General features: G+C 41.6%; 1 protein-coding gene across 1 annotated transcript; it reads left to right on the forward strand.

Moving 5' to 3' along the window:
• Positions 1-25,723, forward strand: CDH17 (cadherin 17). Its single transcript, XM_005517401.3, has 18 exons — positions 1-139; positions 2,744-2,813; positions 5,512-5,610; positions 6,274-6,411; positions 8,027-8,165; positions 9,467-9,625; positions 10,309-10,508; positions 12,850-12,981; positions 13,552-13,702; positions 14,408-14,623; positions 15,888-15,964; positions 17,208-17,399; positions 18,613-18,857; positions 20,598-20,728; positions 21,623-21,859; positions 23,780-23,896; positions 24,003-24,119; positions 24,900-25,723. Exons 2-18 carry the CDS (start codon positions 2,769-2,771, stop codon positions 25,004-25,006), a joined length of 2,502 nt encoding a protein of 833 aa, XP_005517458.2. The 5' UTR covers positions 1-139; positions 2,744-2,768; the 3' UTR covers positions 25,007-25,723.
• The last annotated feature ends 876 nt before the right edge of the window (positions 25,724-26,599 follow it).

Consider the following 26,599-nt stretch of genomic DNA (forward strand, 5'->3'; position numbering starts at 1 on the left):
CTACTGAACCTCTGAGGGCAAGTCTGAGGAACTATAAACTGGATAAGCACAGACAGACATCACCAACCTGTGCAAAGGTGATTCCCACAGCTGAAAGAAAGAAGCATTTTTAGAGCAAAATAAGCTTTTCATGTTACAGGTAAGGGATAATCTAACTGACATTTCGCAGAAAGATTTTAAAAGCTGAAGCGGTGGTTTTGCTAAGGGATTTTCAGGCAGTGTTAGGAACTCAGCTGTCCCTGTAAAATGGATGACTGCTGTGCTACAGCTTAGTCTGGTTTATATTTGATTTGGATCAATTTCCTCTGTTTTCTCTTTGCTGAATTTGAACATCTGAAATCAATCAACTAAAGAAAATAATATTTTTTCCATGGAACCAAATACTTGTGATTGATACTGATCTTTAATCTCCAGGAATATTCTTTGTTCTCTGAATGTTTATTATTGAAAGTCACTGGAATATTTGTATGATGGTTATCCTAGAGATTTCTCTTCAGTCATGGGAAGCGTGGGGGATTATTAGGGATATAGCACTGAGGTGAAGCTAAGAAATGAAAGAGAAAATATGGCTTCTGTCCTCAGTCAGATCTCAAGCTGCTTTTACTTAAGATGATGCTATTCTAATCCTGAAATTGCCTGTTACTGAAAACTTTTATATGACTCTATATATACTGAGTCTTCTGAGTGACAGAGGAGTATGGATTTTGGGACTTCAGTCCTTGGCAGTGAGATGGCTCATGAGACTTGGTAACAATTTCCACCCCAAATGTTCAAGGACTGATCAAGACTTGCAATGGGCACCATAAATGGCATGACATAAGGAAATGATGTTTATGTTCAAAGAGAAGGGAATATCAAATGTGCTTGTCATGCAAACTGTGAAATGGCTGCATTTCCACTGCTGCATTTGGTAGCTGGATCTGGACAGGAGAACTTGGCCATGACACAGCCACATTTAGCTATTAATTTTCCAGAATTTTCTGTCCCAGAAGTAAGGCTGGATGTATCCCTGAAACTTTCTCCTCTTCCATGGTAGGTCTTGCTCCTTCTCTTTTCCCAGAATCCAGACCTCCCCATATGGTTTTTCTTTCCTTTTGATGGCCTCCCCCAGTACTTTTAGCTCCCTGGTGTTCCTCCACCGCTGGCTGGCAAAGGGGCACCTCCAGCCGTGCCTCCTCCAGAGGGACAGGCAATACCCTGCAGGGAGCCCCTGGGCACAGACTGCAGCCTTACAGGGTAGAGGGAACACCTTGGGTACTCTGCCCCGCATTCCACCCCAAATTAATAAGGAATGAGTTTTTTTAAGTTCCCACATGGCTGCTAAATGCAGCTGGAACTGGCCAACATACTCAGAAGAGAGAGGCAGGAGGGGAGGGGAGAAGCTGTACAGGCAGAGGAACTGAAAGAATTTTCATTCACTGTATAACCAGAATATCAGCAACAGTTTTGGTTCAAGGTGTCCTTCTAGGAGGTTCAAAGTGTCTTCTTCTCTCTGCCCTGCCTGTGCCACCTCTCCTGGCTTCAGGAGGTTTGTGAAGGACCCACAAGCCAAGCATCTACAGGGAGCTCAATTTCAGCCCTTCAGAGTCCTGACAAATTTAATAATTTTTCTGCTCACTTCTGATTTCAAAAGCATGTCATATTATTTTCTTCCAGTACCCACACAGTTATCTCCAGCCCAAGGAAAGAGCCCAGTACTTTCAAAGGGTGTAATTGCACACACAATATAATCCAGCTCAGAATGGGATTTGGACAATAAAGTCCTGTGGCACGTCCTAGAATGAGTGCTGGAGAGAACAGCAGTGTGGGTAGCAGTTTCTATACTTACAAGTCCCCTTTTTGTTCAGCCATTGAGGAAAGAAAAGGGGGAGGGGGGTGGAATGGTATGGTAGGAAGCACAAGGGGGAAGGCATCTGGAGGGAGCTGTGCCTCCACACGGTGTTCTCCCCACTGGGGGTCTCCATGGGACAGAGCTGTGGAAGGATTCCTGTAGGTGTGAGCCATATAACACGAAGCACCACTGAAAATGGCAGCACAATACTCCAGCTTCACCTCTTTCCAGAACCGGCCTCATCCCCTGTGTTAAAATCTAGGAGTAGTGAGGAAGTAGGATTGAATTTTGAGAAAGCCATCTAGTTCTCAGGAGAATGTAACATAAATTGTGGAGGTGTGTGGTCGACATTTCTTTGAAATTTGAGGCAGAGAGTGCTCCTTGGACTTGGGAATTTTGTTTCCAGTAGCCATGTTGTTTTAGGGGGTGCAGACACCTTAGGCTTCCTTTGCCTCTGTGCTGTGCAGGAAGCAGTTAGGTTTTTGGAACCAGAAGACAGACAATTCAGGATGGTCTCTGTGAAACTTTTGTCCTGTGGTGATAGCATTTCCTGTGAATGTCTCATTGCTTTCAGTAAAGCAGAAATGAAAATGGGTTTGCGGTACAGAATCGTTGTAACAATGTGATTGCACGGCTTGAATTTTTGTGCCGGGCTCAATCTTTGACAGCTCTTTGGGGCTCTCACATGTTGCATCTCTTGCACCATCAGGAACAACCTGCTGGGCACAGCCTTCCTTGGCAGCCCAGGGGCACCAGTGGTCTCACCTCTCGTGGGCAGAGCTGCACCTGCTCCCTTGGGGCTCACTCCTCCATCTCTCTCCCTGCAACTTCAGGAAAACTCAGCTGTTGCCTTAGTTTGCAAATAGACTGGGCCAACTCTGTGGGGCTGAAGTGACTGTCATCTCCTTGCAGGAGCTGAAGCAAAGCATATTCCAGTATGCTTAAGCTGTGTGGACTCCAATTTCTGCTTCTCATTCAGTCGGTGAGTTACAGGTTTTCTTTGTTTATCTGTGAGCAAACAGCAAAGGTTGCCTGCGAGCCTCAGAGCTCGGATACATGGGGTGTGCCAGCCTGCACTGGTGCCAGCAGACTGCCTGTAACTCTGGGGGTGGGAGTGTATCCCCAGCACACACGTGTTACCCCACAGCAAGTTAAGAAGACATCTCAGTCATTAGGGAAAAAACCTTCTAAAACCCTAGAAGACACCAATTTACTTGTTTTGCCTCTTCTACTTCCTCTTTAGATATCACTGTTTCCAATACATGAATTTCATGCTAGAAAAGATTTAAACATACTACAACAAATCACCAAAGAGTGAAAACATCAGTATCATGTGTTCTGCATTATAATCCATACATGTGCTGACATATTAAATGTATTCTAAGACACAAAATGGCTCATTGTTTAAACTGCGCATATTAATTATGTATCCTCATTATTTGGTTCCCGTGAATCCCTTCTCAGAGGATTTTCTGGAGCTGAAGTGCATTAATTATGCTCTTTATGGACCTCATATATTAAATTCAATAGGTTTACTGATGTTTGTAAAGGCTGCAGCAATGGTGACTTCTACTTCACAATTGAAATTAACAGAAAAGATTGAAAAAATGCATCAAATTCAAGTTCAGTAAAAAATACCTCAGAATATGGAGACCTTGAGGGGTAGCACAGTGAGCACCTCCTTTTCCCTTCCCATTTCACAAGCTGGTGCTTGTGGCAGTGCTGGACCCCCAATGAAGCCACTCTGCCGGCATTATAACCATCTTCAGAAGAGATGCCAATGGATATGGACCAAGAGGTAAATCCTCTTTCCCCTTCAGGCTCCTGCGTAGTGATTCATGCTGCAGAAATATGTTTGGAAATATTTATGGTCCACATAAAGTAATTTTAATCAACTGAAGTGATATCGCCTACTTGCTTCATAGGCTGCACTTTGAACTTGTTGGGTTTTATAGCAGCAGCCTTTGTTCCTCCATGGCAGGGAACATGATAAAGCAAAATCTGTCCACCAAATGGCCCGGGAAAAGGCTCCAGGAGCCAGGCTGTGCCAGCCTGTGTGACATGGGAACAGCCATAGCAGGTCAGATTCAGGGTCCTCACATCTGGTCCCACGCAGAGGCCAGCAGTCAGCATTTTGCAAAAAATATTAAAAGGTAGCTGCAAAGTGCAATCTCCTGGATGCATAACTATCTGATTGCATTTGTTGATATTCTTCCATTGACACTATTTTCCATTAGCATCCCTTGGTCTCCTTCCACAGCTCTCTGTTTTTCCTGTTTTCAAAAGGAGTCACAAAGCCTTGTAGGCGAGTGGGACAGCATCTCTGGCTATTATTAAGAACAATATGGAATTATTGAAACACTAGTTGTGACACACACACACACACAGAGCAGTGCTTTAGGGTGAATTGTACTGAACTTAGCTATGTTTTTGTCATAGGCAGAATTAAGCTTTCCCTTGGTAATATGCAGACTGTGCTTTTCTGTGAGAAATTGAATAGCTGTCCCAGCAGCAATAGGATCAAATCCAGAGGAAAAGTCATGCAGCAGAGAACACACACTCAGCTCTGGTGTGATGGACAGGGTCGTAATGGTACTCTAAATCTGTAAGGACAAAATAAATTAATTTTTACTGTGTAAGAAAAGAAACTTTACCTGTGCAGCCAAATAATAGAGCCCTAATTCTGACAGGCAGATCCTCAGTGTTGTCAAGATAGGTGGTGAAGAGAGTGAATTTCGGGAAGCTTGGTCTTGCCTTTGAAGAAACAGGTTGATTATCTGAACCACAGTGTGAATTGTTTTGTGTACAAGGCCTGCCCTGAGAAGCTCATGTTTGCTTTGTTGTTTTTTTTGTTTGGAAGCAAAAACAGCCCTGAAATGTTAGGGCAGGAGAATGGAGGGCTTTGGGCACTGGGGAGTGTGTGGTTATAAAACTCATGAAAATTTGGCAGAAAAACCATGATAAGACATTGCTAGCCATTAGGAAGAAAACAGAGCCTGAGACAAATTTGTATGACATTTTCGCCATCAGGTAAAAGCCAAAGATCTGAGGGACACACTTGTTCTCTCTGCGGTTGGCATTCACACAGAATTAATGTGAAGGCACAGGGCTCAAGTGGCTTGCCCAGATAGCTGTGGCACTGAGGGACCCAGGGAGGGCCACCTCATTCCCATACAGAAAATATTTGATTCACTGGGGAAATTACAAAGGGTTCAGCCACTGCTCCTCCCCATCCCCAGGTGTGATGCTGGGTTTCCAGACTCTTGTCTTCACAGGGCTTTGTGCCTCTGGATGGGTCGTGGATGGTCCCGCTGGAGACACAGAGGAGATCCAGCCATGATTTCATAAATTCCCTTTTGATCTCAGTCTACATTCACCTATTTTCTTCTTCTGTTTGCTCTTGAAGGTAGATCCAACCTCATTTAATTATGTAATGGCAGAAAAGAGCAGGGCACAAGCCTTTGTTCTCAAATTAATGAATAAATCGTACTTCTTTAAAATATTATGTGCACTAAAGAACCTGGAGATGTTCAGTGCAAGCCTGGAAGAGTCTCTGCCATTATAGTATAGCAAAATATCTTGCAGGAGGCTCCGTGGAGGGGAGCTGCTGTCTCTGTGTGGTAGCAGCAGACATCCCTCAGCTGCTTTCCTCCATCCCTCTCTCTCTCTCCCCCCCACAGGCTATGTGGCTTAATCTGGAGGGCCTGCGTGTAAGTGGGCCTCTGAAGGACATGGACTTCTTTGTTCAAGAAGGAGGGGGTCCACGCATCCTTCACCAGGTAATCAAGTGTCTTTTCTTATCCACTCTGGTCAAAAACCACATAGCCTGCATGCAGAGACCACATATGAAGTGTTGTCTCTGCGCTGGTGGGAAGAACAGTCCCTCAGGAGGATTCAAAATTAATTTTTAATTCCTCTGTCTGGGAATTCAAGGGTCTACATGCAAAGAGCAGTGAGACAACCCCCTCTCAAACACATTTTTAAGAAGATATCCTAAGACGGGGATTAACAAAAACAGCATTCCTGGAGAATTTCTTTCCATGTAACTTGTGTCATCATTTTCCTTTGACTCTGAGGTTTTCCTCCCAAAGCCATAACCACAGAAGGACAGATCCAGCTCCCAGGCAAACGGAGGATGTGTGTCATTTTTTTCCATTCCTGTGCTCAGACAAAGCCTGCCCTAAGCAGACGTTTGCTTTGGAAACAAACTGCAGTTGGGATTTCTTGCAGCATTCAGGAAATAACGTGAAAACCCCTCTGCTGAGGATCAGAAAAGAGCAGACTTGTTTGAACAGACCCTTGGAATATCTTGGAATATCCTTCTCCCAGCCAAACACTCTGTTGGCAATAGATTTTAAAAGTCACAAAAGCATGAAATTATTTTATTATGGTGAAAATGATGAAATAATTACGATTTGTCCCTGGTTTTTTTGCCATTGTAGTTCACACTTGAGTCACCTGCTGTGAGTTTCAGAATGTCTGGTGAAAAAGCTGGAATTATTGACATTGAGCCGAGGACAGGCATCCTGTATATCAACGGGTCTCTGGACTGGGAGACCAAACAAGTGCACAAGCTGCAGGTAAAAATTTAGTGAAAAATAGGAAGGGAGAAGTCTTCACATTCACCCTCTTTTGGTAGACCTGATATTGAGAGAAATCTGTTGAAATTTTGAATCCTTTACTTTGCCTATGTTTACAGGCAGGTTTTTGATTTTTGATATCAAGATTTGCTGGAAGACATACCACAGCAGTGGAAGGCTATGTTGAGAAAACAAAAAATTGTGATGCCAACACCAACCCTTTAACTCTCTTAATATGAGGGAAATACTTGACTGGAATTAAAATCTAGCCTCACAGATGAGCTTCTCTTGCTATCCCTGAAGGCTGATAGGGTGAATTCTATGTCTGGAGTGGAAAAATAAGGTATTTTAATAATTTAGAAAGCTTATGATATACATGGTGACAAACTGAGATGAGCTCAGTTGGTTAGAGTATGGTGCTAATAATGCCAAGGTTTGATCCCTGTGTAAGCCATTCACTTCAAGCTTGGACTTGATGATCCTTGTGGGTCACTTCCAACTCAGAATATTCTGTGACTCTGTGGAACAGTGTGAGTAAAAGACATTTAGGCAGAGAGGCACAGATCTAACCTCTGTCAGATAACAGCAGAAAGCTATTTGGCAGATGTTGGACTCTAAGAGAAGAAGCAGCTTTGTGTGCTTGTCCTGCCATTATTCCCTTTTCACGAGGATCTCACGAGTGTAAACACCACTGAGAATGGAGCAGTGGATAGGCAGTCTTTGGGTTTCAGTATAGCCTTGTCCTCTTAAACTATGTCCAAAATGGTGTTGTCTTTTTCTGAGGCACTAGCAGCTGAGAAAGAGATGATCATGAGGGGATCAGTATCTGAATAGACAAAGTACATGATGATTTTTTAGCCAGCCTTAGCAGTCTGTCTAAAGTCTAGCACTTCAGGTTACATGATTTCACATTCTCAGCTCTAAAGCACCCTTGGATTGGAATTAGGGCAATTTTCTAGCCCCAGAAGTTAATAACCTTAAGCCTGTGAATCATTTATAGACAAAAAGTGATGACAGAATGAAAAAATTATGCCTGTTTAGACATAAATAATCGTGATTTTATCTATTATGTGCAAACAAAATGAAATGTGACAGATATATACTTCATGCTTTAAAATTAAAAAGGCTAGAAAATAAGTCAAATTGTTTGAAAAAAAAGTCATTAGAATTAAGAATTAATTTTTCTTTACTAACCCTTCTTTCAGACTATTTTTCTGATTTATATTTATAATAGCAATTAGTTATAAATGCTATATCAGGTTGAATTTTCTCCTTGTGTGCTAGAAAATATATATTGCTGTTTAAGGAAAAACATGAATTCTAAGCTATGCAAAACTACAAGTAGACTGCTGAAACTGGAAGTGGGAAATTGTCCTCTGAAAGATATCATGGGAAGCAGAAGTGGGTTATTTTGTTTAGTTTGCATTATATACTGTTGCAAATTTTGTCAGGGAGGTACAGTGGCAAATTTGTCCTTGTATGTGGACCTACCCAGTGATGGCTCCCACCAGATTTGCATGACAGTAAGAGTGACCTGGCATCTGACATCCTGATATTAATTTATGGCTTTTAACCTGAAAATATTTTTTTGCTGTTTGTTCTTTTTTCAAATCAGGTGGAAAGTCTGGATAAAAGTGGAAACAAAGTTAAAGGTCCATATTCTGTTACAATACATGTGGAGGATATCAATGACAACCCACCAGAGTTTGACCAGAAAAGGTACTTTGGAATAGTGAGGCAGAACTCTCGTCCAGGTAATTGCCACCATAATTAAATATTAACATTAACGGGAAGGTAGGTAAATTAAGCAGGAAGGTAAAGTGGTTGCTATACAAGCTGGAAAAAGATCAGTTTTTCTTCCTACAGGACTGTACAAAATAAGGATGAAAGCTGCTATAATATAATGAAAGGGCAAAAAGAGGTGACTGCAATGTGGTGTGAAGGGATGAGTGCAATTGGAAATATTTTTTAGTACTTATTCTTTGCAAGTATCACTTAGCATGCAAATATTGCTCTGAAAAAAAAAACAACAAAAAAACCCTTATGCTAGAATGGGTTTGAAATTAAATTTAAATTTTAAATTAAATTTAAATTTTAAATTTAGCTTAATTCTAAACTTAATTAAATTTTAAATTTAAATTTAAAATTTAAAGGCTACCAAAGACTAAACAGAAAGAGAATGCTATGACTAAGTGAAATCTTCACATATCAGTTAAAGAAATTGCCAGGGTAGATATGGAGTATGTGCTTACCATGACTGATGCTTCTCAGAACATGGGTTGAACCTAGGATTTAGAAGAGAGTCTTAGATTATTGATTGCAGTGATCCAGTCCAAGAGTCATGAAGGTATCAAAGAGCAGTTTGAGACTTACATCTTGGAAATGAAACAAAGGACTCATGCAGCTGTTATTGCTGTGACTATGGACTCAAGAAGAAACTTTTGCTAAAGAATATGCATATAAACCTCCATGGGGTCAGAAAAGCCTTCTGAAACATATTACTGTACTCTTAACTTCATCCAAGTCAAAAAGATTTTGAATATTGCACAGGTGCACAAAAGATAAAAGCTGAGTTACATTACTGTGTACTTTTGTTTTTCACTGTATGATTGTTTTTTATGATTGTTTTTTTATTGTATCTGTGTCGTAGGCCGTACACCATTTTTATCAAGGTGCTTTGGGGTTAACTGATTTGTGTAAGAACTGCAAAGTGGCCTTAAGGAGAGATTCCAATGAGCTGAATTCTAGGTTCAGGCACTCTTGTGTGATAGATAGGTCTCTGCTGATACAACTCTGACACCTTCTTCATCGGCTGGTCACCACACCTATAGTGATGCTACTGAGTAGAGCTGGTGGAGGGTTGACCTGTGGGATGGCATACAGCAGTGTAACCTCTACACTTGGCTTCCAATGAGAGCTGCATTATGGAGCAACCATATGGAGCTGATGGTAGCTCCCCATAAGCTGCTGTCCTGGTTTGGGAGCTCTGCTCCAATGGATTATGTGTTGAGTTCAGTCTCCTCTCTTACCACTGTTTCTTCTCCAATCCAAACAGGCAAGCCCTTCATGTATGTCCATGCCACTGACCGTGATGATCCCACAACTCCCCATGCTCAGCTGTCATACAGCATTCTCCACCATTTTCCCAACCCATATAAAGAAATGCTTTTCCAGATTGATAATGAAACTGGAGCAATCTCACCAAGCAGGACAGGTACGTAAAAATACTTGTTTGCAAAGAGCAAGCACAAGTTCTGGGGTGTGCATAGGAACAAAACAACAACACAGGTCTGATGCCACACTCTGAATAAATGCAGTCAGTGGGACACACTCCACTAAAGCCCTGGGCTTGGGGAACTTGTTTTCTGTCCCACCAAATTCAAGGGAAGCTAGCAGAAATGGAGATTGAGATCTAAAAGTATACTGAGAAGAGAAATAGATCCTCCAGCCTTCAGGACTACACTGTGTCATATCTTGCAATTAATTCTCTGCCTTGAAATTTAGAAACCCAAAAGCAGTAACATGAAAAATATTTCTGAAAATGCAGAGAAAGCTCAGCGGGACATGCGATCCCAGCTAAATTGCAATGATTTAGAAACACCCATCTATTCTGCTGGGCTGAACAAGGGCCTAGCTGGGGTGAGGGCTGTTCAGTGATGCATCTGCACAAAATGAGACCACAGCAGAGAGGCCTCATATGATTCCATCCACATGATGCTATGCTGCATTGTTCAGAGAACTCGGAGGAAGTGGCTTGCTAAGGTTTGTCCCAAAGGACCATCTAAGGAGTAAGTCTGAAGCAGCTAAAGAACCATAGTGTATGTAGAAGGCAACAGGCAGACAAGCAACCCCCACAGCCTCTGTGTCACTTCTCCTGACTCTTTGCTCTGTCTCTAGGCTCTTATTACTTGGATCCTCAAAAGCAGGCCATCTTCACACTTGTTGTCTCAGTGAAGGACATGGCAGGGACAACAATAAATGCTTTCACCAGCAGTGTTGATGTGATCATCACTGTGATGGAGAGCCTGTGGAAAGCTCCTCCCATCATCCACATCAAAGAAAACTCAACCCAGGTCCACCCTGTCAACATCAGCAAGGTAGGGTCCTTGACCACGCTCCCTGAACTTCTCCTTGTACCACACAATTGTTTCCTCACAGTTAACTGTGAAGATGTTCCCACTGCATCCAACACCAAGTTTTTCAGAAGGACTTTGACACCCCCCAGCTATTTTTTTAATATGGCATCCTTTGGAAATGATTGTTAGTGGAGTTCTCATTGACTTTTTGTTAGCATGAAAGTTAATAGTTTGAAGGTGATGAGATACAGTCAATGCAAACACTAGAGTGACTGGACTTTGCCTTTCAGTTTGGGAGCAAAATCCAGTCATGTGTCCTCCAGGCTTTGAGCAGACCAAGAGTTTTTTGGAGCTTGTTTGGAGGTTAGCTTCTTCCATCTGCAGAAGAGCAGGACAGGGGACCAGCTCCACAACAGCCCTGCTGTGGGCAGTACCCCACCCTCAGGGACCCCTACTGTGACCAGTTTTGTATCACCCAGCACAACCGATACATAAAAAATACCTAGAATGGATTGAAATACCCTCCTTCACATCCTGCATTCTCACAGTATTCCTCTTTTCACAGTTCAAGCACAAAATATTTTGCTGATAACTGCAGACCAATGGCAGTGTATACATCATTACATATTAACTAACAGGACAACAGCCTTTCAGAAATATTTGTCTTTGAAAAATGCCTTGGCAATGACATCCCCAATGCTGTCATCCCTTAAACATGGCAGGATTCCATGGATGCTGCTCACAAGAGTAACTGGCTTGGTGCTTTTACCACTGGCGTCAGTGACAGCCCAAGGAAGTCCAGAATGAAAACAGATGGAAAGAAGGCTAACATGTAACAGCATACCCATTTTGGGGTCATTTGTATATAAATTTCATGTGGTATCCAGTGGCATGTTGATTCTGCCTAGGGGAAAATGAAATGCAGTTGCTGCTGTACAGAACATGAATGTTAACACTGACTCCGTTAATTTGCCAATCTGTGTACTTAATTTCATTTTAAATGTGTGGCACCCCAGAAAAGAGCCTTCCTCATAAACTTTGAAGAATGTAAAGAATGTACACACACCTATTTACAGACAGGTACCAGGTATTTGTTTTCGCAGAATCACAGAATCACAAGATATGCTGTGTTGGAAGAGACCCATCAGGATCATTGAGTACAACTCCTGGCCCTGTGCAGGACAATCCAAGAGTCACACCATGTGCCTTGAGACCATTGTCCAACTGTTTCTTGAACTTGTGAAGGATTGGTACCACTTCCCTGGGAAGCCTGTTCCAGTGCCCAGCAGCCCTTTTCTTGATATCTTGGACCTCCCCCAGCTGAGCTTCCTCAAGTCGTGCCCCTGGTCATGAAAGTGAAGGGATCAGTGCCTGTCCCTCTACCTCCCCTCATGAGGATGTTGAGGTTTCCCCTCAGTTTCCTCCAGGCTGAGCAAATAAAGTGTCCTCAACTGCTCCTACTAAGGCTTCCCCTCCGAATCCTTCACCATCCTTGTGGCCCTCCTTCAGACACTCTCAAATAGCTTAATGTGTTTTTTATGTTGTGGTGCCCAAAACTGCCCCCAGCACTCGAGGTGAGGCTGCCCCAGTGCAGAGCAGAGTGAGACAATCCCCCCCCTTGTCCAGCTGGCGATGCTGTGACTCCCTGGATAGGATTGGCCCTCCTGGCTGCCAGGACATTGCTGACTCATATTCAACTTGCTACAGACCAGGACCCCAGGTCCTTTCTCTGGAGCTGCTCTCCAGCTTCTCATTCCCCAGCCTATACGTACAACCAGGGTTGCTTCATCCCAGGTGCAGAACCTGTCACTTGCTTTTGTCTAACTTCATACAGTTGGTGATTGCCCATCTCTATAATTTAGAAAAGGTCTTTCTGCAGGGCCTCTCTGTCCTGGATGGAGTTGACAGCTCCTCCTAATTTAGTGTTGTTTTGTTGCTCCATTTCTCTGACTTGCATAAAACAAAACAGGCAGGAATAGAGAGTCTAAGGAGACAGAAATAATTAGTATCAAGGTATTCAAATGCAAATAATGATTTTTTTTTTCTCATAATCACCATTTATTTCCATATCACAAGGTGCTCATACAGAAAGATAAGTGTCGCAGGCCATCTGGACACAACTGGTGGAGAAACAGAGGTAAAGTATCTCCACCACACAATTCAGAGAGCAGAGGTGGATTATCAGCAGGATTTTCTGCAGTTCATCCCGAGAGCCTGCCAAACTGTTAATTTTCTGGTTTATTAAGCTAACAGGAATGTGATTGCTTCTGTTTCTGTGATCCAGAAATGATCCCTGTTAAATCTCAGTCTACACTTCTGACTCCCTATCCGGACTTATTTTTGTTTTGTTTTTTTTTTTTAGGTGTGGTCAAATGAACCAGATGTAATTTATGACATTTTTGAAAAAGAAAAGCTCCCAAGGCTCCCATTTTCCATCAGTAAGGATGGGGATATTTATGTGACTGAACCATTGGACAGGGAAGAAAAGGATACTGTAAGTAAACATACAAAATTTCACTGATGGCAGAGATTACAGCAGGAAGATAATTATTGGTGTGGGAATAAATATGAAAAAGCTCAATAGAAAGGAAGGGGAAGGGGGAAGGTGAGAATAGATAAAAAGGAGGGAGAATAGATAAAAACTTTGTTTCTTGTCACTTTTGTTTGGAAATTATGTGATATATATGAAAGTTCATCCATCTACCACACTTCAGGTTCTGGCAGTAGCAATCACTGCCCACAGCACATGTACAATGTACAACATGGACCAGCTATGGCAGGGCTGTAGGTGCACGAGTAAGAGGTAGGTGGTAGGAAGTGTGGAGTGCAGGAGATCTGAAGGTTTCAGATCTACTTTAGACCTTGGGGACTGCAGATTTTTAAATCTTTTGAGAACTCAGACCTCAGAAACTAAGGGGTGATGGAATAGTTCTGATTTAAACAGAGAGAAAATACAGAACAAACTCATGAGAGGATATTTCATATTCTCATAGTTACATACTAAAATTCAAAATACTGTCACAATGGACATTTAAACCATCTAATTGTTATATATTTGTTGCAGTATACATTCTTTGTGGTGACAAAAGATAACACGGGAGAGCTGGTGGACAAGCCTTTGCAAATTCACGTTATTGTGGATGACATCAATGACAACCCCCCTGTGTGCCAGAAGACCCTCACCATAATTGAAGTTCAAGAAAATGAAATGGGAGGTAAGAAAAGAACTTCTGTTAATTTATGCACCTCATTGTAGCCAAGTTGTTTCTAGCTGTGTGTGAATGAAGCTAGAAGTTCTGATCCCAAAGGTTGAAACGTGGCTTTCCCAGGGAGATATTTCCCTGTGCAAGTAGTCCTCCTGTTTTCCTGTCAATAATTCTTGTGGAAAGGATTTCAGGAACCTGAGAAGGACAGACTCAAAACACCTACTTTAAAGATGCTGTTTTATTTAAATACATAAAACTGCATTTTCCCACAATCACAGATTTGGATGACTGCTTAGGCTGTGTAAAGAAAAGCACCTCTTTTATTACCAATACAAGAAATACTGTTCTTAAAGCAGTATGAGCCTATTTTCCCTCATCCAGCTGCTCCTCCAGCATAATGCCTTTGACTCCAATGGACTATTAGCAAAATCTGTCCAATGTCCTGACACCAGTTATTTGGTTTCAGGACTGAAGAGTCTGCTCTTAGAGTCTTTTGGACTGCCCTGACCCAAACCAGTATGTTGGGATGCTAAAGGACAAGTGAAATGATTGTGTCCATTGAAGTGTTTTCCATGCAGCTTTATTTTTACTGACCCTCTGCTCTTTGCACTGGTATCACTGTTGTCACTGTGTACTTCTGTGGAGAAACAGGACCACTGTTTTAACAGTGACCACTGCATTATCTGTCTGACTCCAATCTCTACTCTGCTACAGGAAGTAATATTGGCACCGTGCTTGCTACAGACATGGATAAGGAGGACACCCTTAACTCTCGTCTGCGGTTCCAAATTCAAAGTCAGGAACCTGAATTTCCCGAAAAGAATCTCTTCTATATCCAGAAAGACACTGGGATTTTGCAATTAACTGGCCGTTCTTTACGCAAGCGTGAATCAGCCAAGTATTCCTTGAAGGTCCTGGTGACAGATTCAAGTATGTAATGCCTGCTGTTATACATTGGAATAACTCTGCTCACACTGGCATGACTTGTGTTCAGTGTCTAAGGGATGTGGGGAGACAAGGAGAGTTTGCTGAACAGGCAGTAGCACTGAGAGCTGTCTTGCTGTGGCATGGTACTTGCCCTGTTCTTGAAATGCAGGGAGATTAATCATGATTCATAATGAAAGCATGGAAGGGAACCAGCTCTAGGACAGAGTCTGGCTAAATTGGGAAGCTTGTTAACAAGTATTTCAGTAAGAGATTTCCTTCCATAGGGGGAAAAAATGAAGAGATCGTGATTGTGGTTTTCCCCCAGATCTTTCAAAGGGATTTAACTGAAAAAAAAATCAAGAAATTAAACACAGCTGCTCAGACAGTTCAGATAATATTTTAAAACATTAAGAGAAAATTAGGCTGAAATTAAGCTTCAAAAATAATCTTGTCCCTTATGTAAATTTCCAGGAATCCTTTGTGATTTAATGAAGGGGAAGGAAATCAAACTCCATATCAAAGCTTAAATATTTTTGCTGCAGTCCCTATAGTCAGGCAAAACTTGTGCATGAAGGAACTGGAATGTAAAGAAAGTAAGGAAAATTGTCATGTCTGTAAATGAAATGCCATCATTTTGGCAGATGATGGAAAATTTTCCAGAGGGAGAAGCTGGTGATTTGTTTTGGATGCTTATTTGAATTCCATCCAAATAATGTTGTTTACAATTTTCCTTAACTTCCAGCTCATGAAGCTCATAAATCACTAAAATCCATCTATATATGTATATATTATGCTCTTAAAATCACAACTTGCCATTGCTATGGGTGCCCCTGCACAGGTAGCGATTAGATTTACATGGATCTGAAGTTTAAATCTGGCTGTAAAAAAACTGAGGGTGCTGCCTGCTGACCAAGAGGACAAGGGAGCATTAACAACCCAGGGCTTACTTTTTGATATGGAAAAGTGATACTGAAATGGCTAACACAATTCATAGCTACCATCATCCTGGTAAACAGATATGGCTTTAAAAAGTGAGGGAAAGGAAACAGGATGGGACAGTGCTGAAGAAATTGGGAAGATCAATGGTAAGATAGAGAATGAGGCTGTCATTGACCAAGAGGTATCTGAGATAAGTGCTTCTCTCCACTTAGTGCTTAGATTGGGCAATCTGGCGGTGCTCACTTTTGCTCACAGTGAACTCTTCTGGAGGACAGTTATTTTTGGCAGAAAGGCTGGTGTGACACTTTGTTTTTATCTTCCCATGCAGAATATGAAACAATCTGTGATGTGGAAGTACATGTCATCGACATCAACGATCAAATTCCCATCTTTGAAAAATCAGATGTGAGTATTTTTAACACCATTTTGGATGTTCCAATAACTTTTGACAAGTATTTGAGCATACCTTCAATGTCTATAGAATATCCGTGGGAAACTAGCCATTTACAAAACAAGTAACAGTGTAACCCACTAGTGAAAATAAAGGCAAAGTATTGCTGCAAGTCTGCATATAAGCTGTATCTAGACAGTGAAAATGGGATAGACTAACAGCTAACTATGAAATTTAAGGTAATTTTCTCAGTGGAAAAAGGTATGTACAGAAAGAAATTGTTATATTAAAGCAGTTTATTCCAGAAATGTAAGTTCTGAAGGGAAAAGAGGAAAAAAAGGCTTTAAACTTAATCAAACAGCTAGATGGAAATAAGCTGGCATCTTCCAAAACACAGAGCTAGTATACCCAGAACAGCCAGAAGGTGAATGGGAATCAAAAGCCCTGTGTGGTTTGGCCGGACACAGTGGTCCAATGATCCAAGCCCAAACACATACCTGGTTCCAGGATGGGTGTCTTGCCTTTTCTCTGGTGGAGGTCCTGGCGTCTGGCAGAGACCTGTAGACATTTTGTGACTTCTACCTGATGGCCCAAGCCTCCTGGCAGACACTGGAGTGGCTGGAGAGGTGTCCCAGCTCCCACCATCCTGCAGGACATGCAGGTGGTGGGCTCAGGAGAGCTGTCTGACCTAGCAGGCATAGTTGTCCTTTCAGGGAAGCTGTGTTGGTTTTGGGTCTTGGAGACCTCATTGCCCAGCTCTCTGTTGATGGTGATGGCAGCACAGTCACATGCAGACCAGGTGCCTGCATGGCAGGTTTTACACCATCTCACCTCAAGGTCTAAGTCCAGGACTTGACCTCAGGGTGAGGCTTCTGGGCAAGGGCACACATTAAAGAGCAAGAAGAGCTGGGATGCCAATGTGGCAACAGGCCAGGGTGCATGAAACAATCAAATATTTAACAATGAGTGGCCAGGGTGCTCACAGGGTACAGAGAAGCTGTGCTATCCCTGCTGTGTGATCATGGACTGGTTTTGACAGAGGAGCCAAAAGTTTGGGACTGGTGCTGTACTAGTGGCACTTACATAGCTCCCATCACCTACAATAAATCTGTGGCTAAAATATTCCCTCCTTCATGTGGCTGCTGTGGGTTAAAATACATCCATGCATGTGGGTTGCAAGCTTGTGGTTGTGCTGAAATTTTTATCCACAAATGGTGCTTGGTATGTCACATTTCAATGACACCTGTCTCTCCTCAGTATGACAGTGTGACCGTGGCAGAAAATATGCCAATAGGAACTGTGATATTAGAAATTCAAGCTACTGATGGAGATGAGCCTGACACAGGGAGCTCTCTCATCATTTACCAAGTGAAGGAAGGTGATCCAAACAACACGTTCATCATAGAGACAGACTCTCAAACAAACCAAGGGTTTGTCAAGATTAACAAGGTGAGTAGATGGATTTTATTCTTCTCCTTTAGTGTTACTTATTTGTCATACACTGCCCTGGTAATGATTTGTGGGGAGAGTGTTGACTGGTGGTGGGTGGGGACACCCTAAGCATGGTGCAGACTGCAGGAGGCTCCACTTTTGGGCTCAAGCTCTGTGCCTGTGCAGTGCTCGCACACACCTATTGTCCTGCCATTGCTGTGCTCTCACCCCCCACCACCACCAGCAGCTCCCTCCACTGGCTCTGCTGCTGGCTGCTTCTCCAGAGGAGCAGGTTCTGGCCAGTGAAGTAGGTCTTATGCACCATAAAGACAAAAAACATTTCATTATTTGAGTGATTTTGCAGCAGTGTTTCTGGACAAGAGAAGGCCAGCCAATGCTTCCATGGGCTGTGGTGGCAGTGGTGGGCTGTGAGGGGGCAGATTCTTCTCCCTGCAGGTGCTCTGGCCATTAACGCCCTTTGCAAAGCAAGGTGCAAGTGTAGCCAGCGTGTCTCAATGTCAGCATGGAGACACAGTTTGTTCTTGATGAGAGAAACATTAGCTGTGACCAAGCCAAGGACAGTGTGTGCTGCAGGAGGTGATACAGCCCATATGCTGAATGCTGGAGACAGGAATGTAAGGAACACTTTTTGCTGCGTCCATGAATCTCAATCGAAAAATTGCTTTCCCTTTGAAATTTAGTCTTCTCAAAGGTGCTAGGACTATGAGTCCAGAAAACCTATTGCTCATTTTCCAAGGGGTGCCACACTGTGTGCATCCAGCTCGAGTACTGCCACCAGGCCAAGCACAGGCAGAGGCAGCTTTTGGTGGACCATCTTCAGGATCAGCCTCACTTTTTCCCAAGGAGGTGATTGTGAGAAACTCCGTGGTGCAACAACCCTTGCATGACTTTTGGCACCCAGGGGTCATTTGAGGCCTTCTCATAAAGAGCTATAAATACTATTTCTGTAAACAGGATATTGTTATTAAACTTAGTCGAACAGGTAGCAACATTATTATAAACTGCAGTTGCTGAGGAGGCCTCTAAACAGGCATATGGTTTCATTTAAATTGACCATTTCCAGTGTCATTTTTTCCTGACAGCTCTCCCTTATTTTGCCTGTAGTTGGGATGCAATCTCCTCCTTGAGAAGAGGGGGTAGCTTCTCATTGGAGCTCCCCACAGTAACCGGGCCATTGTTTCAAGAACCTTTTTTCTTCTAATTCATCCAGGCTCTCGATTTTGAAACAATGCCTGTGTACAACCTGGTGATCAACGCCACAAACCCCGAACCGCTAGTGCCACACGTGCAGTACAACTCAAGCTCTACTACCAAGTTTAAAGTGTTTGTAAGAAATGTGGATGAGCCACCTGTTTTCCTGAATCCAGTTTACAAAGCAGAAGTGTCTGAAGACATTCCTGTCAATACCTTGGTCATGACGGTGGAGGCCTATGATCCTGAAAAGGATTCTGTACGGTAAAAAAGAGTGACTGCGATCAATTAATTGAATTTAGGGTTTCAAAAATTGTTCTAAAGGAGGTGCAAGGAAAATATGCCCAATACTTGGCATGTGGAAGTATACTGTTTTTACAGAAGTCTTATCTCCTAGTAGAAGGTGGATGTGTGGGCCAGCAACCCACCTGCAACAGACTGTTGGGTAGTGCTTTTCTGACCAGGTTTCTCTCTGTGCTGTGACAAACATCAGCCTTGAAACAGGAAACTACAAGGGAAGCAGGCTAATTTAAATCTCCAGGAAAAATACAGAGCTGGACTGAGAATAACAAGGTTCCATGTCCATAATGCTTTTATCAAAAAAATTGAAGCATATACTCTGTACCCCTGAACCAGTAGGAGAGTAGCTGCTTTTCATGTCATGCAGGAAACCACCAAAATGCACAACTTCAACTTTTTCTCCACCAAAATGCACAACCTTAAGTCCACAATTGAAAAATAATCAATTTTATTTCTTAGCTGTCAGAGATGACACATCTCCTTCTATTGTGGATGCAAAGCTCTGTGCAAGACAACTCCTGTGTTGTGTTGCATGGTGTAAATCTACCTTACACAGCAGATTCAGATAGAAGAATTCTTTGTGGCTTTTGCTGAACAATTCCCAGCTGGAATGCTGAACAGATCAAATCAAAACAAACAGTTCTTGAAATTTAACTAAAATTCAGCAAAGCACAAAGTGGTTGATGGAGTTGCACAATAGGACTCTTAGGCCTCCTGTGGATTCTTATTCCCAGAGATTTCTCATCTGGCTTTCTACTTGTGCCTAACTTTTGGGAACTTATCATGTTTGGCCTTCTGTCAAACAAGTTTGAAAGTGAGCCACATAGTCCAGAAGCTCTGGGGAATGATGACAGAGACACATGACAGGAATTCAGATATACATAAACCACATTTCTGCTAAAAATAAGTTAAAGGGCATAAAATAAAAAGTATAAAAAGCAGAAGAGGTACAATCATGCTGTTTCTACTGTAAAGGGTACTGAAAGAACAAAAACATTGAATGAGAAGATTGGGTCACTTCTACTCAAGCAAGTGCCTGTGCTTTAACCAGATCATATGTTCATGGTTAAAATTGTATAAGCAAATACCCAGGGACCTTAGAGATTTTTTAAACAGTGATATAAACACAATTATGTGGTGATGCTTAAAGCACTCTCTGCTCCAAGGCTGCTCCAATGGTAGTTAGAGGCTGCTCCAGAGCAGCAGAAGATAATCACCATAGTTCAGCTTGGGGTCCTGGTCCCTTCTCGATCCACAGTAGGGTGCCTGGCTGCACTGGCCCCTCTGTCCCCCAGCCCTTGGCTTGTGCCCTCATCAAAGTCAAGATGTGGGAGATATGATGGGGTGAGATGGATGTGGGGTTTGGACAAATCACACTTCTGGACTAAAAGCTCAATGCCATCCCAGGTTCCCCATTTAGAAGGAAAGTGGAATTGCAAGCACACAGGCATGCAGTAGCGATGGCATTTCCGTAGCTCTGCTCTCACTCTTATTCTGGATCATTTTGGCCTCTCTTCCTCTGTCTGTGTCTCCTGGTTGGCTGTAGTACTGTAGAACTGCAACTCTTCCAAGAGCCCTCTCTTTGAGTACAACCGAAATCAAGCTTCTTACATAAAATCAACAAATAAGTATTTGCTATGTCAGATTTTTTCCCAATTTGGAACCGTATATGTGATTTTTTTCCCCCCCTATTTCTTTCCAAAGATACTCCTTGGAAGGTGATGTGAGAAAATGGCTGAGAATTGATCCAGCCACTGGGCAGGTATACACTAATTCCCCTTTGGATCGAGAAGCAGAAGAAATATACTCAATAGAGGTTGTTGCATCAGAACAAAGTAAGTGACGAAACAACTAAATAGACACACAGAGGAATCCCCTTTCCTTAGTTTTTAATGAGGAATTATCATACCTACCATGACTAAACCCATGAAAAGTACTGGGACATGTAATCTCAGATATACATCCTGTGGTATATTCTTAGAAGTATCTATTTCTTAAGAATTTAAATTTCTTGCAGAAATCTTGATGCTGTAGATAACAAGGACTAAAATAGCTTTCATGAACTTGGGTATGGTCTTATATTTGCTTGAATGACATATAGAGAAGATTCAAATTTTTCACTGTTTCCAGTATTAATATTTTCTGCCACTTTTTTCTCTACAGCTATGAAGATTTTAATGTTTCTCTTAGGTATGGTTAGGCTTCCTGAAAACATACCTGGAGAGTAGTTTGTAACCTTCTACAGAATTTTTAATTTTATTATAATTAAAACTAATATTATGACAAATCTGAAATATATTAGGACTTCTAGTTCCAGCCATTAAAAACTTTCAATTTTGGCTTGCATTTCCTGTATATAGAAGAGGGGTGGGAAACTCAAGGCATTTCATACTTAAGAGTGCTCCAAAGAGCACTGGTCACTTTGGATGTCACTGCTTGCCAGACATGGTGGAAATGACAGATTACTAGATATGATCTGCCTCCTTTCCCTTGCTAGTGTTCTGTAGTCAGCAAGAGCTGGTGGCAAATAAACCATGCTCGTTAAAAAGTAGTGGCAGCTACCACAAATCCCTCAGGACCTCCTGAGACCTTGTCTCTGCAACCTTCAGCCAGAACACCACCCCTCACTGCCTGTCTGACTGTGTACCTCTGTGACAGCTGCAAATGCAACAGCCCAGAATGTAAATCCAAGATGTGCATGTAACTTTGCATTCTGTTGAACTCGACAGATAATGCAGCTCAGAAATCCAAAGCACCCTTGATTCTACACTTACTCGATGTGAATGACAACCCTCCAGAAATAGCTACGGATTATCCTACTTTCTTCTGCTACCCAGTCAGTGGAGGAGAGAGAACTCTTATTCAAGCTACTGATGCTGATAAACAGTATTTTTATTCAAAATTTACTTTTTCCCTTGCGGATGACATGAATACAAGAAATAATTGGGAGATCTCAAAATTCAATGGTAAGTTAATACAGCCATTCTTACAGTGATATGGAACTCACTTGGTACTCTGGTGAATATGAAGAATTACAGAATTCCTTTTCACTCTTATTATTGCATAACCAGTGTTCCATGTAGAAAAATACTGGGTTGTTGAGAACAGCAAAGTCACTAATTATTTTTTGCATGAGTTAAAACCTGGTATGTTGCAAGCTGTAATTTCATGAGTATTTTTGACAGAAAAAGCATGTAGATATGAAATATACTTGTGTTTAATGAACACAGATCACTGCTGAAAAATAAATAGTACAGAAATGTACAGTTTGCAAACTGTACATTTCTGACATTTCATATGCAAAAGGAAGTCCTGCCTCACAAAGTGAATGGAGCTTTTTGAAGGGGACAGTAAGCACATGAATAAGGGCTTGGCTGATAGAGACTGTCTGAATTAATGAAACATGTTTGATGAATTGTCCCACTAAGGAAAGCTGGGTTGTCACAAATTTAAAGTTATGAAAGAATAAACAATAATTTAAAACTCAGGACTTGGAGTAAACAGTCAGCTCTTGTAGTGAAGGGAGTTCATGTGTGGTTTTCCAAAGGTTTTTTCCTGGAATCTGCATAATTCAATACACACGGGTGTGCAATGAGGAGGAAAAGTTTACTCATTATACAAAGTTATTTGAGTAGGAACCAAGCGTGATAATTTCAGAACTTTCTTCCAAGACTGAGTTGGTTGAACAATAAAATTCACAGGTGCCAGTGACCGCAGGACTCCCAAACTCACTTTTGAAATCATGGGTGCTGAGCTGGCCACTATGAGTCAGGAAGGAGACCTGTAAGCAGCTCTATGGAAATGTGAGATCTATTTATCAGCAGTATTCAGAAAAACAGATGAAATATTGAGGATTACCAGGAAACAACCAGAAAAGAAATCTGAGGACATTGTTATGTCCCTGTATAAATCTGTAATTTCTTCAAGTTTTGAACTCCAGTCTCTCTATCTCTGTAAAAATGCAGCATAACTGGAAACAGGTTTAGATAAGGTGACAAGGATAATCAGAGTTAGAGTGGCCTGATATAAGGAAGTATATAGGAGCAGCAAAATAAGCTGCTACTTCTTATCTTGGAAGATGGTAGGGAAAAAATACAATAGAGAGATCTAAAATTTTGAATGCTATGGTCAAGGCGCCCAAGGGCTCATCCTTTACTCTCTCTTCCAGTGCACAAACCTGGGACCCTCAAGTGAAGCTTTTGGACTTATTTCCTGTGCAGATAGAATGAGGAGGTAGTTGACTTAGGAACTTGCTGTTGCAAGGTGTTGTCTATGCAGAAATTTTCTACAAGTTCAAAGCAAGAAATTACATCTTGCTCAAGAAGTCCCTGAGCTGAAAATGTTTAAAGGGTGAGAGGGCATTAGGAGAAAATAAAATACATGCTTGCTTTTTCATTGTAATCTCCATTTACTCTGGAGACAAGATTCTTACATCAACAGACCTTTGATCTGATCCCAGTGGCCATTATTACCTTTTCCAGTTTTCAAAGAGTCTTAGATGTGACAGTGTAAGTTCACTGGAAGGATGGTCTGACCTACATTTCCTCAGGAACAATTTAAGATGATTATGGTCTCTATGAGCATAGGGGATTATTCCTGGTCTAGATGGGATGCTATAAGTGTAGTGCTACCCAGATTTGGCCTGGTGTAGAAATTAGGAAGGAAATTTTATAGGCATATTATGCTGAAGGCCAGACTAGGCTTCTGGATAGTCCCTTTTTACTTAATGTCTGCAAACCAAAGAGATCTTGGAAGACATAGTGGAAAACAGGAATTATTAAGATGTGCAAAGCAGCCTTAAAAAAAAAGAACATTTGCAGATGGTATGAATGTTGAACTAACTTTCCTTCTTCTGCTGACATGAATGTCCCATTTCCTACTTACAGCTACCCATGCTTACCTGTCCCCGAAACATGCTAACTTTGAAGAGAAGGTGTATGATGTTCCAATAGTACTTAATGACAATGGAAATCCGGCTTTGCAAAACAAAGTGAATCTTAAAGGTATTCTGTGCACAGAACTATTAGCTTAAAGACAGAAGTTACATTTATAAATAACCAAATGTGACTACTGAACTTGTCATTAACCTCCTGGCATTTCCTTTTGCAGTAAGCATCTGCAAGTGTTCCAGTGAAAATTCATGTTTTATTGAAATAGACCGTGAGCACTCCTGGCCAACCCCTGGGCAGGCAATTGGGATTCTCCTTGGGGTCCTGCTTATCATTGGTAAGTCACTTCTTCTTGGTTTGAAGCCAGATATCTGAGATAAGATGGTGCTGCTGTATTTCTGACCCTAATTCTCTTGCTGGGTGAAGATTCCTCATGCACATTGCAGAATGAGTGAAAGAGGGAAGATCCCATGATTGTGTATCATGATGGCTGCAAACTTCTAAGTTTCTGTTGTAAGAAAAACATCCAAGGGCACAACAACCTGCTAGGACAGAAGAAACAGCTGAACTTGTAGCATATTTTCATTTCATTGCTACTTACTGTTCTTTGCCTGTCAGGGAGGGGATTTGAGCTTTGTCTTGGGAATCTGGGTTACAGTGAAAATAGTGAATCTTCCTACTTACGGTATCTGTACCTCTAGCTTACAGTTATCATGTTACTCACCTATTTCAGCTTTGCAGGTTTACATCATTCGTATTCATTCTAAAACTGATAAAGAGGAAATAAATTTATATGCAGTGTAACAAGCTCATCATGATTTTAAATGATCAAATTATATATTACATATGTGTATATATATACATATATATATATGTATGACACTTTGCCATCTGGTCAGATCCTAGGGGAAAACTTCCTTTGGGGCATCTAATCCTGCCCAGCAGTGCCTTGGGTCCATGCTCTTGGTCCCATGCTTGCATGATCCTTCCTCAAAGTTGCTTCTGTTCAAGAGGTAAAGCACTGTGGATATTACAGTGCAGTGTCATGGCCCTTGCTGGAACATCTTTTCAGAAAGTTTACTCTTCCCTTTACAGACAAACACTCTCTGTTTTTCAGGTGCCATTTTAGCGGGTGCATTTTACCACATGAAACACAAAGAGAAAAATGAAAAGAGCCATCCCAAAGATGCAAAAGATAAGGCTGAACTCAGCACACTGGCTTAATGACTGTTGCATCAAGAGACCAAACCACTTTCTGGGTTGTGGATGAGTGAACTTTGAAGCTTCCAAAGCCCAGAGGTACACTATCACAATAGGATAAAACAATGCAAAACGAGACTCCCAGGGGTTTGGCCTCATTTTTACACCTAATACTATCTAGTCACAAAACATAAAATATATGTAACCTTCAGCAGCAACCATTAATAAACATACCAGCTTTGACTGAAGTGTTAACTCATGACAGCACCAAATGCTGAGCTCCTTCAAGGATCTATACATGGGACCAGTCCTCTTCATCTGCCAGCTGAAGTAAATACGGACTTTACATTTTGTCGACCTGCACGTATTTGTCTCTTTCCAGCTCAGTAAGCCACTGAAGAGCAGATTGGGGAATAAAGTCCTATGCTACATCTGAAGATACCCCGTGAAGTTGTGGGAATCTCTCTGACTCTCAGCAAAGGAGTTCACAAAATTATTACAATCTGTAATATGCCCTGGGTCATGCCTTCTTGCATTATGCTGAATTTGTATTATCGATGTGACATTTCAGTTTTTCTTTTTTGATATCACACAGAGTAAAACCAGTTTGTGAAGTGCCATGGCCTTTCATTACAATATCCAAGTTAAAAAAAACTATGCCGAGTAATATGCAGTTTTATCTTACTTCTGCAAATATTGCTCTTGTCCCCTACACATAAGAATAAAAATGTTCTTTAAAGATTTTAGTCCCTGCTTATTTTATAAAGTAATTAAAAAATGAGGAAGTGCATAAGAGCAAACCATTGCTGCTTGGTTCTCTGTTGTATTTAACCCTTACTTTAACATAGTACAGATTAAAAAGGGCTCTCAGGCCAGAGTGATATGTGTCCAGCTGTTTCAGATGCAATGATTGCTGGAGCCACTTCTATCCTAGTTACAGTAAAACGTATTTGAAGCCAGGGTGACACTCAGAGAAAAAAGTCTTTCTCCTGACAGCATGCCCATAGAAGGGCATTTTTGGTGACAGTTTGAGGAAGGCTTTTCTTTTAAGCTATAAATAAAAGCTGACAAATATTGTGTTAAACTGAAAAGACAATATACTTTTGAAAACATTCAAGAAAAGGTCTTATGGAAAAGGGTATATTTGTTTATCCACGATTTTTTTTAATGGCTTTTGCATGCAGCACAGAACTAGAAAGAAAAGAGAACTTTTTTAGTAGCATTGCATTTGTAATAGGTTTTCCTAGAATGCTGCCAGCAAAAACTTTGCTTTTGGGCTTCAGCAACACAACACAATTGTTGTACCTCTTACCCCAGCTTCCCCAGCTGTTGGAGCTCTGTTATTTGCTGGGGGGCTCACTGCTGGAATGTATTTATTTTATGATGGGAATGTAATCCTTTATATTTGGAAAGTATGACATTCAGTTACATCAGTGTGTCCAGGGATTAAGATTAGTATATTGTTTTATAAATAAAGGAGACAAAGTTCAGCAGTCATTGTATTTGTGTATACCAAGATGGCTTTATCTGAAGATGGGGAAAATGTGCAGAAGTTCCCCTTTGCTCTATGTCCCTGACCTCTCTTTGTGTTTGCTAAGTTTACTCAAGTGCATGTCC

Source organism: Pseudopodoces humilis, chromosome 1 (assembly GCF_049639895.1).
Source record: "Pseudopodoces humilis isolate 2021_Gansu_Grassland_sample_001 chromosome 1, ASM4963989v1, whole genome shotgun sequence".
NCBI lineage: Eukaryota > Metazoa > Chordata > Aves > Passeriformes > Paridae > Pseudopodoces > Pseudopodoces humilis.